The sequence below is a fragment of the Babylonia areolata genome, chromosome 20, assembly GCF_041734735.1.
Source record: "Babylonia areolata isolate BAREFJ2019XMU chromosome 20, ASM4173473v1, whole genome shotgun sequence".
Taxonomy (NCBI): Eukaryota; Metazoa; Mollusca; class Gastropoda; order Neogastropoda; family Buccinidae; genus Babylonia; species Babylonia areolata.
In genome coordinates this window covers 43178232-43191484 of record NC_134895.1, presented here as the reverse complement: position 1 = coordinate 43191484, position 13253 = coordinate 43178232, and the positions used below count along the sequence as shown (strand labels likewise).

Here is a 13253-nt window from a genome sequence, read left to right as displayed (position 1 = left end):
GTATATCTTTCTGTTTCATCTTGTACACTGTGCCTGTTTGTCTGTCTGTCTGTCTGTCTTTCCTCCCTTCCCAAACTGTTGTTATTTTAAGTTTCACATTTAACTTTTCAGGGGGATTTTCCATTTGTTGTTGCTATTTTTGGAGGATGGGGAATGCTTTTAAGTATTGCTTGGATGCAGTTTTTTTTTAAAGTTTTTTTTTTGGTCGTCATTTTGTTTGTGGAGCTGTTACTTATAGACTTGACTCATTTTTTTCTATAAAAATATATATTTTTGTCATTAACCAGGATCTGTTTAAAAATAAATAATTGTTTGTTTGTTGTTGTTTTTTTTTGTACACAGCACTTACCTGATTTTTCTCCTGGGTCGTTTTTCTGGCAGGTATTCGACTGATCAAGCGAGACATTGTGTTTGCTGCCAGCTTGTACCTGTGAGTTTGGAGTGGAGCTAGGGGGGATAAGAGCAGGGCTTGCCGTGGTGTCTGGACATGAACGTGTCCAGAGTGGTGGGCCTTCGGTGGACAGTTCCAGACGACAGGCTGTGTTCAGGCCTCTCCGCTGCTGTTGCTCCTCACTGGAATTGACCCAATATGAGTCGTGTCAAGAAGATAGCATTGCTTGCTGAAAGTGTCTGTGTGTGTATGTGTATGTGTGTGGTTGTGGTTGTGTGTGTGTCTCCACCCAGCCTCACACATGATCAAGGCAATGGGAATGAATGACTAGGATCAGTGGCATTAGCTATAATTATCTTATGGCAATGTGCATTTGTAGCAAGGCAGTATGAAAAAAAAAAAGGAAATTGGGTGTGAACATTCAGAAACAAAATGTCATTCTGGTGGTAAATTTTTTCATGGACAGCACGAGATCTGGTGCTTTCTCCAAAACGACCTGTTGAAACATACGATCTGGATGTATTTATTTATTTTATATTATACATATGTTAAGGAAGAGTGACATTCACATGTCCCTTTATCAGCGCTGTTAGTCACGCAGCAGATAGTATCCGACGTTTTGAGCGATATGTGAAAGCCACATTTGCAAATTGCTAAGCTATGGTCCTAGCTCAGTGGATGTTTTCAGAGCACGAAAAGGTCTGCCTTTGGAGTGTAGTGGAGTGTGAATGTACTTACAACTGTGTAAATAGTTGACAGACAGACTGGAAGGGCTCCAGTATGTTCCTTGCAGGGTGGAGGATAACCAGAGGATCAGCAGTGTTCTCTCCGCTCATAGCAAGAGACGGGAATCGTTAAAAAAAAAAAAAAAAAAAAGGTGGGGGGGGGGGGGGGAAAGGGGGGGGGATCATGAAAAATTGTTCTGCATTACGTTTTTGTTATTGTTGTTTTTTTTCTGGTTTTTTATTGTTTTTTTTTCTTAATGCATTGGTGTTTTTACAGATAATTTTTATATGACACTTGAAAGCAAGCTTTGGAGATCTGAAGTCGCAACAGTGAAACCAACATTGTAAAAGACAACTTTTTTTTTTCTTTTAAGAATGTATGGAGGGATTGTGTTTCTTTCCAGATTAGTCCAGTGAAGCACATATGACTCACTGTGTGTGTGTGTGTGTGTGTGTGTGTGTGTGTGTGTGTGTGTGTATGGCTGTGTGGATATATGTGAAAGTGTGCATGTAAGTTTGTCTTGAAGATGTCATTGTGTGACTGTACAGAAGATAGAGATGATGGACCTGTTCAGGGAGGAGGGTGTGTTCAGAATGTTGTGGATGTGCTAAAGTGTTTTTTTTTTTTTTTTTTTTTTTGTTGTTGTTTTTGGTTGTTTTTTTTCTTTTTAAGATTCATTGATCAGTATGGTGTTGCTTTTAGATGTTCTGATTGTGAGTCACCATCTGTTGCAAGCGTGTCATTGGTGTTCAACTGACATGGCAAGTCAATGTTGAGTTGAAAAATTTACAAAGCTGTGAATTGTATGACATGGTCCTTTGCGTGTATGTGGATGATCATTCTGAATTCATGTGAATAACAGGTACAAAAAAAAATCTCTGATTTTTTTCTTGTTTGTGTTCATGTGTGTGACTGAGACAACACATGCTTGTGGTTGTTGTGAGCATTTATGGTGGAAGTGGTGGAGGTTATGGTACTATTATAGCACAAATAAGTAAAAAGCAGAACTATTCACAGCATGTGTGAACACTACCAGTCACATAATATCTTGGCTCCATTTTTGCTGAAAGATGCCAGATAAGCAAAATGATGTCAGGATTGATTTATTGGCAAGGCAAGGCAAGAGATTAACTTCATGTGCCCCCTTGAGGCATCTTTTGTACACACCATATAAATAAAAATTGATGTAAAAAATAAACAGAAGAGCTTACTTTGGCAAACAAGCAAATAAAAATCAAGTCACAATTTTCCTCAGTAACTCAATAATATTACAAACAACCATATACAATTCAAGGTTAGAACTTGTAAGTTTTCAATTTTACTTGACAGTTTTTCCCTATCAATAGACAAAGTTCTATAGAAAGGAAATATGTATGGAAGAGACAAAGGATTTCAATTTTAACAGTACTCTTTTCTTTTTTCAGAAAACAATATGTAGAATTTTATGGAGTTTGGACAGGTTCTTTAGTATTTAGACTAACATTTTTGTACAATGTTTTCAAAAAAGGGGTACAAAAAGAAGTGAAATTCATCAGCAGTGTCATTTGAGGAACACTTTTCACATATTCTTTCATTTCTTGCTCTCACTGTGTCAGAGATGTCAAGCCTCAGCAGATATTAATTGATTGACAGCATCACCCCCGAAAACAGAGTATGGCTGCCTATATGGTGGACTAAAAACTAGTGGAGTGATGGCCTAGAGGTAACGCGTCCACCTAGGAAGCGAGAGAATCTGAGCATGCTGGTTCGAATCACGGCTCAGCCGCCAATATTTTCTCCCCTCCACTAGACCTTGAGTGGTGGTCTGGACGCTAGTCATTCGGATGAGACGATAAACCGAAGTCCCGTGTGCAGCATGCACTTAGCACATGAAAAGAACCCACGGCAACAAAAGGGTTGTTCCTGGCAAAATTCTGTAGAAAAATCCACGTCAATAGGAAAAACAAATAAAACTGCATGCAGGAAAAAATTTTTTAAAATGGGTGGTGCTGTAGTATAGCGATGCGCTCTCACTGGGGAGAGCAGCCCGAATTTCACACAGAGAAATCTGTTGTGATAAAAAGAAATACAAAATACAAATACAAAAAAATACAAAAACAGTCATACACGTAAAAACCCACTCGTGTACATAGGAGTGAACATGGCAGTTGCAGCCCACGAATGAAGAAGAAGAAGAAGAAAAACCGCACCAAGTTCTGTTTCAAGGAGTTACCAAATGCTGCACCACATCTGCTTAAAAGACTAAAGTGGGGAGGATAAGCACATGCCTGACCTGCACGCAGACCCAGCACTCTGGACAGGCCTTAGAAAGAAAAAGGTGAAACCATACAAACTACAGGTGATTTCTATCTTCCATAGTTCTAATAACTGGACTCTTCATAGCAGCTATTTCTGGTTGGTTTTTGTATCGTTTTTGTTCGTTTGTTTTTCTCCCCCCGTGTCATATTTATCACTGTGATTCACACAGGCCATTTCAGTGATAAGATCTGAAGCAGATGAATGCTTTTAAAACAAAACATTTGCAGTTGCATCTTGGACCACCCTGGTCTGAGCACGTTCACACGAGAGTTGAAACCTTGCGGGATCACAGAATACCCCCACCCCCTTACCTTGCCATGTGTATTGTTTCAGTTTCAGTTTCTCAGGGAGGCGTCACTGCGTTTGAACACATCCATATACGATACACAACATCTGCTAGGCAGATGCCTGACCAGCAGCTTAACCCAGTGCACTTCAGCCTTGAGTGCATGCATGTAGTGTATCTGCATACATATAAGAGTGGATTTCTTCTACACAATTTTGCCAGAGGACTTCTTCTTCTTCTTCTTCTTCTGCGTTCGTGGGCTGCAACTCCCACGTTCACTCGTATGCACGCGAGTGGGCTTTTACGTGTATGACCGTTTTCACCCCGCCATGTAGGCAGCCATACTCCGTTTTCGGGGGTGTGCATGCTGGGTATGTTCTTGTTTCCATAACCCACCGAACGCTGACATGGATTACAGGATCTTTAACGTGCGTATTTGATCTTCTGCTTGCATATACACACGAAGGGGGTTCAGGCACTAGCAGGTCTGCACATATGTTGACCTGGGAGGTCGTAAAAATCTCCACCCTTCACCCACCAGGCGCCGTCACCGTGATTCGAACCCGGGACCCTCAGGTTTACAGTCCAACGCTTTAACCACTCGGCTACTGCGCCCGTCTGCCAGAGGACAACACTTGTGTTCGATTCTTTTTCAGTGCGCCAAGTGTGTGGTGCACACAGGACCTCGCTTTATCATCTCATCTGACCGACTAGATGCTCAGTTTGATTTTCCAGTCAAACTTATGAGAAGAGTCAATACCACGATTTAAACCCAGACCCTCACCGACTCTATACTGACAGGTAATTATCTTAATTATTCCGCCACCTTCCTTCTACCAAAAGAGTGCATGTGGACATCATAATCAGCAACTTTCCTGGGAAGCTGTTTCCGTTTGCACTCATTATTTTTCAAGTGCCGTGGGCTATTGACTGACGCTGATTGGCTTCATTTGTGCCCATCGGGGCCATCTGAGCAGTGAATATATATCTGCTGTGTCCAGGACTCGGCATAGCAAAGCAGGGCCCAATCCTCTCCTGTCATTTTAACCTTGCCCATCTGAAGTGAGGAGTAAATTACCTTTCCAAGGACATAACACCATGCCAAAACAGGACCCAGAGGTCACTGGTGAACTCTGGATCAGTAGTGAACGTCTAACCGATTCTGCCATGGTGCCTCCCTAACAAACGAACAATCACATATACATCTACATTTTGTAAGTGTTCCCTCAAGCTGGTTTCACTCCTTCAATTCAATTCAGTTCAAAATACTTTATTATCTGCTTCAACCAAAACCAGAAAATTTTCTTTAGGCTCACTTAAAATAAAATGCCCGTCAGCAAAAAAAAAAACAACAAAAAAAACCAAAAAAACTGACACACCCTTCACTTATCACCATGTACACATCAATTATTATGTAAAAAGAAAAACATGTGGGTAAGATACTGTTACATTCAGAGTGCAACAACTGTGTGCGTGTTGCGAGTATCGGTGCATGTTCACCAGCTAAACGGGAACGAGTTTTAAAAAAAAAAGTATGACTGCCCCACGCCACCCCCCCCCCCCCCTCCACCCCCGCTTCCGCTCCCTCCCCCCCCCCCCCCCCAGTGTATGATGAGAATGTGCATGCCTCCACCACCACACCCCCATCCGAGACGGACATAGATTGTGCACATGTATCATCACCCGGTGATAAGGTGGTGACACCCCTCCCTCCTCCCGCTGTGTTCTGGTGTGTGGTCTTTGAGACCGCAGGAGCATGTGGGTGATGGTACCAACCAGCTTCAACTTCCTGATTGAGCCTGACAGCAATGGCCAGTTTGCGAGTCTCTGTCTTTGTCTCTCTGTCTGTCTGTCTGCTTGTCTGTCTCTGTGTGTCTCTCTATCTCTCTCTGCGAACTCGGCCTCGCCACGCCCTCTCTGTCACCCCCATTCTCCTCACCCTCATTCCTTACCCTATTCTTCCCTCACTTCACGATAAAAATACACAACTCGGTGTCACAAGTGAGTACAGAAAGTATGACAACAGTTCGGCATACATTGAATCTTATCACACCACCGACTTCCAATCTGTCTACCACACCAAGGGACCCCAGTGATTATGATTATGTTAATGATGATAATGATGATGATGATAACGATGCTGATGATCACGCGTTAGGGACCGTTCTGACCTGACTTGACGCACAAGTGACGTAATCATCGCTCCACTGATATCCGGGGCCGTGACACGTTGTCTGAATAACTGAGCCTACATGCTGTTTACACGTGAGACAGCGATGTAACAACGTCTGCCTTTACTAATGATAAGGTTACAATGTCGTTCAAGTTGCGTGAGAGAGAGAGAGAGAGAGAGAGAGAGAGAGCCGGAGAGAGAGAGAGAGAGAGAGAGAGAGAGAGAGAATAAACTGGAAGCTGGTCACGCTGGCGACGATAACCGATATTTCATAACACCGCGCCATGACAAGGACATGTCAACAGCGTAACACTGCCCAAGTTCTACACACACACTCACACACACAGAGATGAACTCGCAAACACACTGCACACACACACACAGAGAAATAGACTCACGTACATACACACCGGCGGCGCTTACGCGCACACACGCATTTACTTTCTGCATTTGTCGATCAGTGTTTTATTTCACCAACTTAGTGCTCCGCTCAAAGACACACGCACGCACGCACCCACGAACGAACGAGCACACACACACACACACACACACACACCCACCCCTACCTTCTGATTCACACATTTCCCCCACACCCTCTTGCTCCCCCTCCCCCTTTCCCCGGCTCCTTTTCCCCCTCCCCCCCTAGTTTCTGCCCCCCCACCCCCTTTTGCTTGCAGTGCGTATACACACGAAGGGGGTTCAGGCACTAGCATTGTCTGCACATATGTTGACCTGGGAGATCGGAAAAATCTCCACCCTTTACCCACCAGGCGCCGTCAGTCACCGAGATTCGAACCCGGGACCCTCAGATTGATGTCTAACGCTTTTACCATTTGGCTGTTGCGCCCGTCGTCTGTGGTTCTGATTATAGATGGCCCGGACTGTTTACATATTACATCAGTGATAAGAGAGAGAGAGAGAGAGAGAGAGAGAGAACATGTTTCACTCATTCATTCAGCCATCTTATTTCCTGAGGATAATAGAATCAAGCAAACAACTGATGCTTTTTCGACTCACTTGTGTAAACAAAGTGAGTCTATGTTTTAACCCGGTGTTCGGTTGTCTTTCTCTCTCTCTGTGTGTGTGTGTGTGTGTGTGTGTGTCCGTGGTTAACTTTAACATTGACATTTTCTCTGCGGCAAATACTCTGTCAGTTGACACCAAATTCGGCATAAATATAGGAAAAATTCAGTTCTTTCCAGTCATCTTGTTTAAAACAATATTGCACCTCTGGGATGGGCACAAAAAAAAAGAAAGAAATGAAGCCTAATTATATGCAAACTGCATTTAGTGTTATATTTATATTTTTTGTATTCTCTAAACTTGGCACTTTGATCTGATATTCGACCCAACAACAAGAGCAGTCATTATCATTTTTTTTGTTCAAACAGGAACTTCTTTTGCTAAGCATGGAAGTTTTATTTATCTTGCAAACGTTTTGGTGCAGATAGTAAAAAAAGGAAATTAATGCTAGGGGACTTAATTTGCTTTAAACTGATCTTTCTCATCTTAAACATTACATTTTGAAATTATACTCAATACATAAAAAGCTTGGATTTTTTTTAAAAGTGTTTCACAAGTGAGTCTTGAAGGCCTTGCCTCTCTTGTTGTGCTGTTTTTTGTTTGTTGTTTGTTTTTTTGTAATCTAGCCTTCGGAAGGGAACAAACGGGAGAAGAAAAGAAAATAACACTGGCAGTTTCAGTTTCACTTTCTCAAGGAGGCGTCACTGCGTTCGGACAAATCCATACACGCTACACCACATCTGTTGAGCAGATGCCTGACCAGCAGCATAACCCAACGCGCCTAGTCAGGCCTTGAGTGCATGCTTACATATTTGTGTACCTATGAAAGTGGATTTCATTTTACGTAATTTCGCCAGAGGACAACACTCTCGTTGCCATGGGTTCTTTTTCAGTGCGCCAAGTGCGTGCTGCACACGGGACCTCGGTTTATCGTCTCATCCGAAAGACTAGATGCTCAGTTTGATTTTCCAGTCAAACTTAGGAGAAAGGGCGAGAGCGGGATTCGAACCCACACCCTCACGGACTCTCTGTATTGGCAGCTGAGCGTCTTAACCATTCTGCCACCTTCCTCCTCGCAACACTGGCAACTGACGCAAACTGAAGAGAGCAACCTGATTACGAACAAATAAAAGAGGAGGAAAAAAATGGAAGACGGGGGAAACAAAACAAACGTACCATAAGTACATCACAACTTCTGGCTATATTCATGAGAGAGAGAGCACGGGATTTTCACAGCAGTCATTCAGTGCATTTTCACTTCAGTTCAAAAGACAAAGAAGAGGGGAACAAAGGGAGGTGACTGTTAATTCAATGACATGCTGACAATTATTGTGAGGAGCTTCTGACCGGCTATTGGAGATGGGGTCCAGCGACGGTTATTGTTGTTGGGGGGTCACACACAAACGGGGGGTCAAGGCCATCTGCTGTCCATCTGTCACTTCTTGACCAAGGCTACAGGCGCTGAATCTTTTTTTTTTTTTTCTTTCATTTTCTTCTTCTTCTTGGTCTTCATCGTTCAGTCAGTGGTCTTGTTCTGCATCTTGTTGTTGTTGTTGTTGTTGTTCTTCTTCTTCTACTTCTTCTTCTTCTCGTAGTTCTTCTTCTTCTTCTTCTTCTCATTGTCATTTTTCCTCCTTTCTTTTCAAAGCCCTCCCCCTTAGTGACCCTTCTTTCACGACTTCTTCTTATGATCATTGACCGTCTTCTTCTTCTTCTTCTCCGTCTTTCAAGTTCATTGTCATTGTTATCATTGTTGTTGCCGTCGTCTGTTGTTTGTTATTGTTCTTCTTCTTCTTATTATTATCATTGTCTTCCTCCTCCTCCTTCTGCCTCTTCTACTTCTATCTGTTAAGTGTTTGTCCGTCCGTCTGTCTCATCTTCAAGTTCACTGACACACGCACACACACACACACACACACACACACACACACACGCATAGACACATACATACACTGCAACACACACATACACACACACACACGTTTACGGCCACCACCAAGGAGAGGAAGAATGTGCCTGACGATGATCCCGCCCCTCGGTAATAGATAAATGAACAAAGAAAGGAGCAAAAAGTCCCAAATTTACCCACTACGCTAAATTAAAAAAGAAAAAAAAAAAGGTAAATCACCATGCTTTTAAATAAATTGTTTTATTATAATTGTTCTCTCTTGTGCCTTGTGCATGACATATATCACACAAATCTCTCTCTCTCTCTCTCTCTCTCTCTCTCTCCATGGTTTATAATGAATGTCAGTGATGTGCACATCGATATTTTCAAGTCAGTCAAGTTCTGGACGTTGCTTATGGAGTGCAATGTTATCTACTATTAATCAGATTCATTAAAAAAACAACAACAAAAAAACGTACATGCGTTTAAGAAAATTACTCGTGAATATCTCATGAAGACCTTCAAAACACTGTAATTCATACTGAGGAATCAGTTCCCTGTATTGTTTATGATATTATTGATAGTTAAGATATACCCCTCTCCTTCTCCCATATTACCCACATATTTTTTTCTTTGATGAATCTCATACTTGTGTGTACATTACTGTATTATTGTTCTTGCCATTTTCTTTGATATGTGTTGTAGTTTAACTTTGTAATGTAACTTTTGTAATGCAAGCCGGAACACGGCTTGTTTTATTGATGCCGCAACACTTTTCCGTCTTGTCTGTTTGTTTTTTGTTTTGTTTTTTTCCAAGCGCCTGTGTTGCTCAGTGTCAAATTTTTAAGGGGAAAAAAAAGAAAAAAAGATAGGGATCGGGGGAAGGGGATGATTGAGAGACACGACCTCTTCATGTCCTTCAGTCGTAAACTCCCCCCCCCCCCCCTCCCTCTCCTTCGTCCATTTCCCACACTCACCCACACACCACCCCACCCCCACCAAACCCCACCCCCTCCTTCCCCAATCCACAACCTTTTGTCCACCGTCAGTCCGTCCTTTAAAAAACAAAACAAAAAAACGAATTGAACTCTGGACAGTGTGGTTGATGGATGGAGCTCAGAGAGAAAACCAGCTTTGTTAGGAGGTCAGTCTGGGTCAGAGAGGCTCAAATGAGATAGTGGGAACAAGAACTGCGGAAATGAATCACGCCTCGTGGAAATATAATGATCTCTGAACACGGCATTCTCTGTCTTGCACTGAGGTCGTTTGGAGGTCAGGGCGAGTCGAGTCAGCGATCGTTGGGAAGTTCTTTTGTCTGTCCGACTGTCTGTCTCTCTCTGCCGAAAACGCTATAAAACTGAAAGAATATCATTAAGACATATGCAGCTTTCAGTCGATTCCGTCATCATCCTTTTCCACTGTTTCAATATTTCGGATGACTGATAAACAATGATTTATGTCTTTGAATATCTTTTTGTGACAAATCTCAGTGTAAGATAACTACACTGTGAACTTGACATAGAGATACATATAACACACAATTTCTTTTCCAGTCATTCTTTTTCTCTACATAATGCAATCGCAGTGACGAACGCGTGCACAACGTTATAACTTATTCATGTGAATTCTAAATTAAAAAAAAAAAATTAAAAAAAGAAAGAAAGTAATGGTCATCAACTTTTAACCCATCGGAAACTTGGCACTGATGTCACAGCCATGATTGTTTTGATCGCTAATTGTTCCGACATGAATAAATATTTGTATTTGTATTTCTTTTTGTCACAACAGATTTCTCTGTATGAAATTCGGGCTGCTCTCCCCAGGGAGAGCGCGTCGCTACACTGCAGCGCCACCCATTTTTTTTGTCAGTATTTTTTCCTGTGTGCAGTTTTATTTGATTTTCCTATCGAAGTGGATTTTTCAACAGAATTTTGCCAGGAACAACCCTTTTGTTGCCGCGGGTTCTTTTACGTGCGCTAAGTGCATTCAGTGTTGCACACGGGACCTCCGGGTTTATCGTCTCATCCGAATGACTAGCGTCCAGACCACCACTCAAGGTCTAGCGGAGGGGGAGAAAATATCGGCGGCTGAGCCGTGATTCGAACCAGCGCGCTCAGATTCTCTCGCTGCCTAGGCGGACGCGTTACCTCTTGGCCATCACTCCACGTATATATGGGCCCGTATTCTTCGCAGGCTCAGTATGACTCGACACACTGAGTAGTAGTGGGGTCATTCAGTGTGAAATCTGAAAGGCATAGCAGTTACTGTATCATGTATGCCACGTTTCTTTAAAAACAAAACAAAAAGAAAAAAAGAAAAGAGTTCTCTTGGGAAGGGTCACTGAACAAAGAAATGATGAAAACAGCGATTCAGATAGCTTGTCAACAAAGCATGTGAATTTCGCGCCATGTACTGTAGCGTGTGCTTTGAAGCAGTTATGTTTCCGGCCGAAAGGTGTGTGCACGTCACTGCTTCGTGTTCCTCGTTGACTGAAGCGGCATCGCTTTCGTCATCATTTCTGTTGTTGATGAGACTCAGCAGTCTTCCTCAGTGTCGTCATAGTGTCATTCAGTGTCGTCATAATGCCACTCAGTGTCGTTATAGTGTCATTCAGTGTCGTCATAATGCCACTCAGTGTCGTTACAGTGTCATTCAGTGTCGTCATAATGCCACTCAGTGTCGTTACAGTGTCATTCAGTGTCGTCATAATGCCACTCAGTGTCGTTACAGTGTCATTCAGTGTCGTCATAATGCCACTCAGTGTCGTTACAGTGTCATTCAGTGTCGTCATAATGCCACTCAGTGTCGTTACAGTGTCATTCAGTGTCGTCATAATGCCACTCAGTGTCGTTACAGTGTCATTCAGTGTCGTCATAATGCCACTCAGTGTCATTCAGTGTCGTCATAATGCCACTCAGTGTCGTTACAGTGTCATTCAGTGTCGTCATAATGCCACTCAGTGTCGTTACAGTGTCATTCAGTGTCGTCATAATGCCACTCAGTGTCGTTACAGTGTCATTCAGTGTCGTCATAATGCCACTCAGTGTCGTTACAGTGTCATTCAGTGTCGTCATAATGCCACTCAGTGTCGTTACAGTGTCATTCAGTGTCGTCATAATGCCACTCAGTGTCGTTACAGTGTCATTCAGTGTCGTCATAATGCCACTCAGTGTCGTTACAGTGTCATTCAGTGTCGTCATAATGCCACTCAGTGTCGTTACAGTGTCATTCAGTGTCGTCATAATGCCACTCAGTGTCGTTACAGTGTCATTCAGTGTCGTCATAATGCCACTCAGTGTCATTCAGTGTCGTCATAATGCCACTCAGTGTCGTTACAGTGTCATTCAGTGTCGTCATAATGCCACTCAGTGTCGTTACAGTGTCATTCAGTGTCGTCATAATGCCACTCAGTGTCGTTACAGTGTCATTCAGTGTCGTCATAATGCCACTCAGTGTCGTTACAGTGTCATTCAGTGTCGTCATAATGCCACTCAGTGTCATTCAGTGTCGTCATAATGCCACTCAGTGTCGTTACAGTGTCATTCAGTGTCGTCATAATGCCACTCAGTGTCGTTACAGTGTCATTCAGTGTCGTCATAATGCCACTCAGTGTCATTCAGTGTCGTCATAATGCCACTCAGTGTCGTTACAGTGTCATTCAGTGTCGTCATAATGCCACTCAGTGTCGTTACAGTGTCATTCAGTGTCGTCATAATGCCACTCAGTGTCGTTACAGTGTCAATCAGTGTCGTTAATGCCACTCAGTGTCCGTTACAAGTGTCATTCAGTGTCGTCATAATGCCACTCAGTGGCGTTACAGTGTCATTCAGTGTCCGTCATAATGCCACTCAGTGTCGTTACAGTGTCATTCAGTGTCGTCATAATGCCACTCAGTGTCGTACAGTGTCATTCAGTGTCGTCATAATGCCACTCAGTGTCGTTACAGTGTCATTCAGTGTCGTCATAATGCCACTCAGTGTCGTTACAGTGTCATTCAGTGTCGTCATAATGCCACTCAGTGTCGTTACAGTGTCATTCAGTGTCGTCATAATGCCACTCAGTGTCGTTACAGTGTCATTCAGTGTCGTCATAATGCCACTCAGTGTCGTTACAGTGTCATTCAGTGTCGTCATAATGCCACTCAGTGTCGTTACAGTGTCATTCAGTGTCGTCATAATGCCACTCAGTGTCGTCATAGTGTCATTCAGTGTCGTCATAATGCCACTCAGTGTCGTTACAGTGTCATTCAGTGTCGTCATAATGCCACTCAGTGTCATTACAGTGTCATTCAGTGTCGTCATAATGCCACTCAGTGTCGTTACAGTGTCATTCAGTGTCGTCATAATGCCACTCAGTGTCGTTACAGTGTCATTCAGTGTCGTCATAATGCCACTCAGTGTCGTTACAGTGTCATTCATAATGCCACTCAGTGTCGTTACAGTGTCATTCAGTGTCGTCATAATGCCAC

The 13253-nt window shown here is 42.9% G+C and overlaps 1 protein-coding gene across 1 annotated transcript in view; it reads left to right on the top strand.

Annotated features, from left to right (window-relative positions):
- The window catches only part of LOC143295521 (exosome RNA helicase MTR4-like), a 41244-nt gene extending 39270 nt beyond the window's left edge, over positions 1–1974 (top strand). The window contains exon 26 of the mRNA XM_076607251.1: positions 382–1974. Coding sequence (XP_076463366.1) covers positions 382–434 — 53 coding nt within the window. The 3' untranslated portion in view covers positions 435–1974. The remainder of the gene's footprint in view (positions 1–381) is intronic.
- Positions 1975–13253: the final 11279 nt, after the last annotated feature.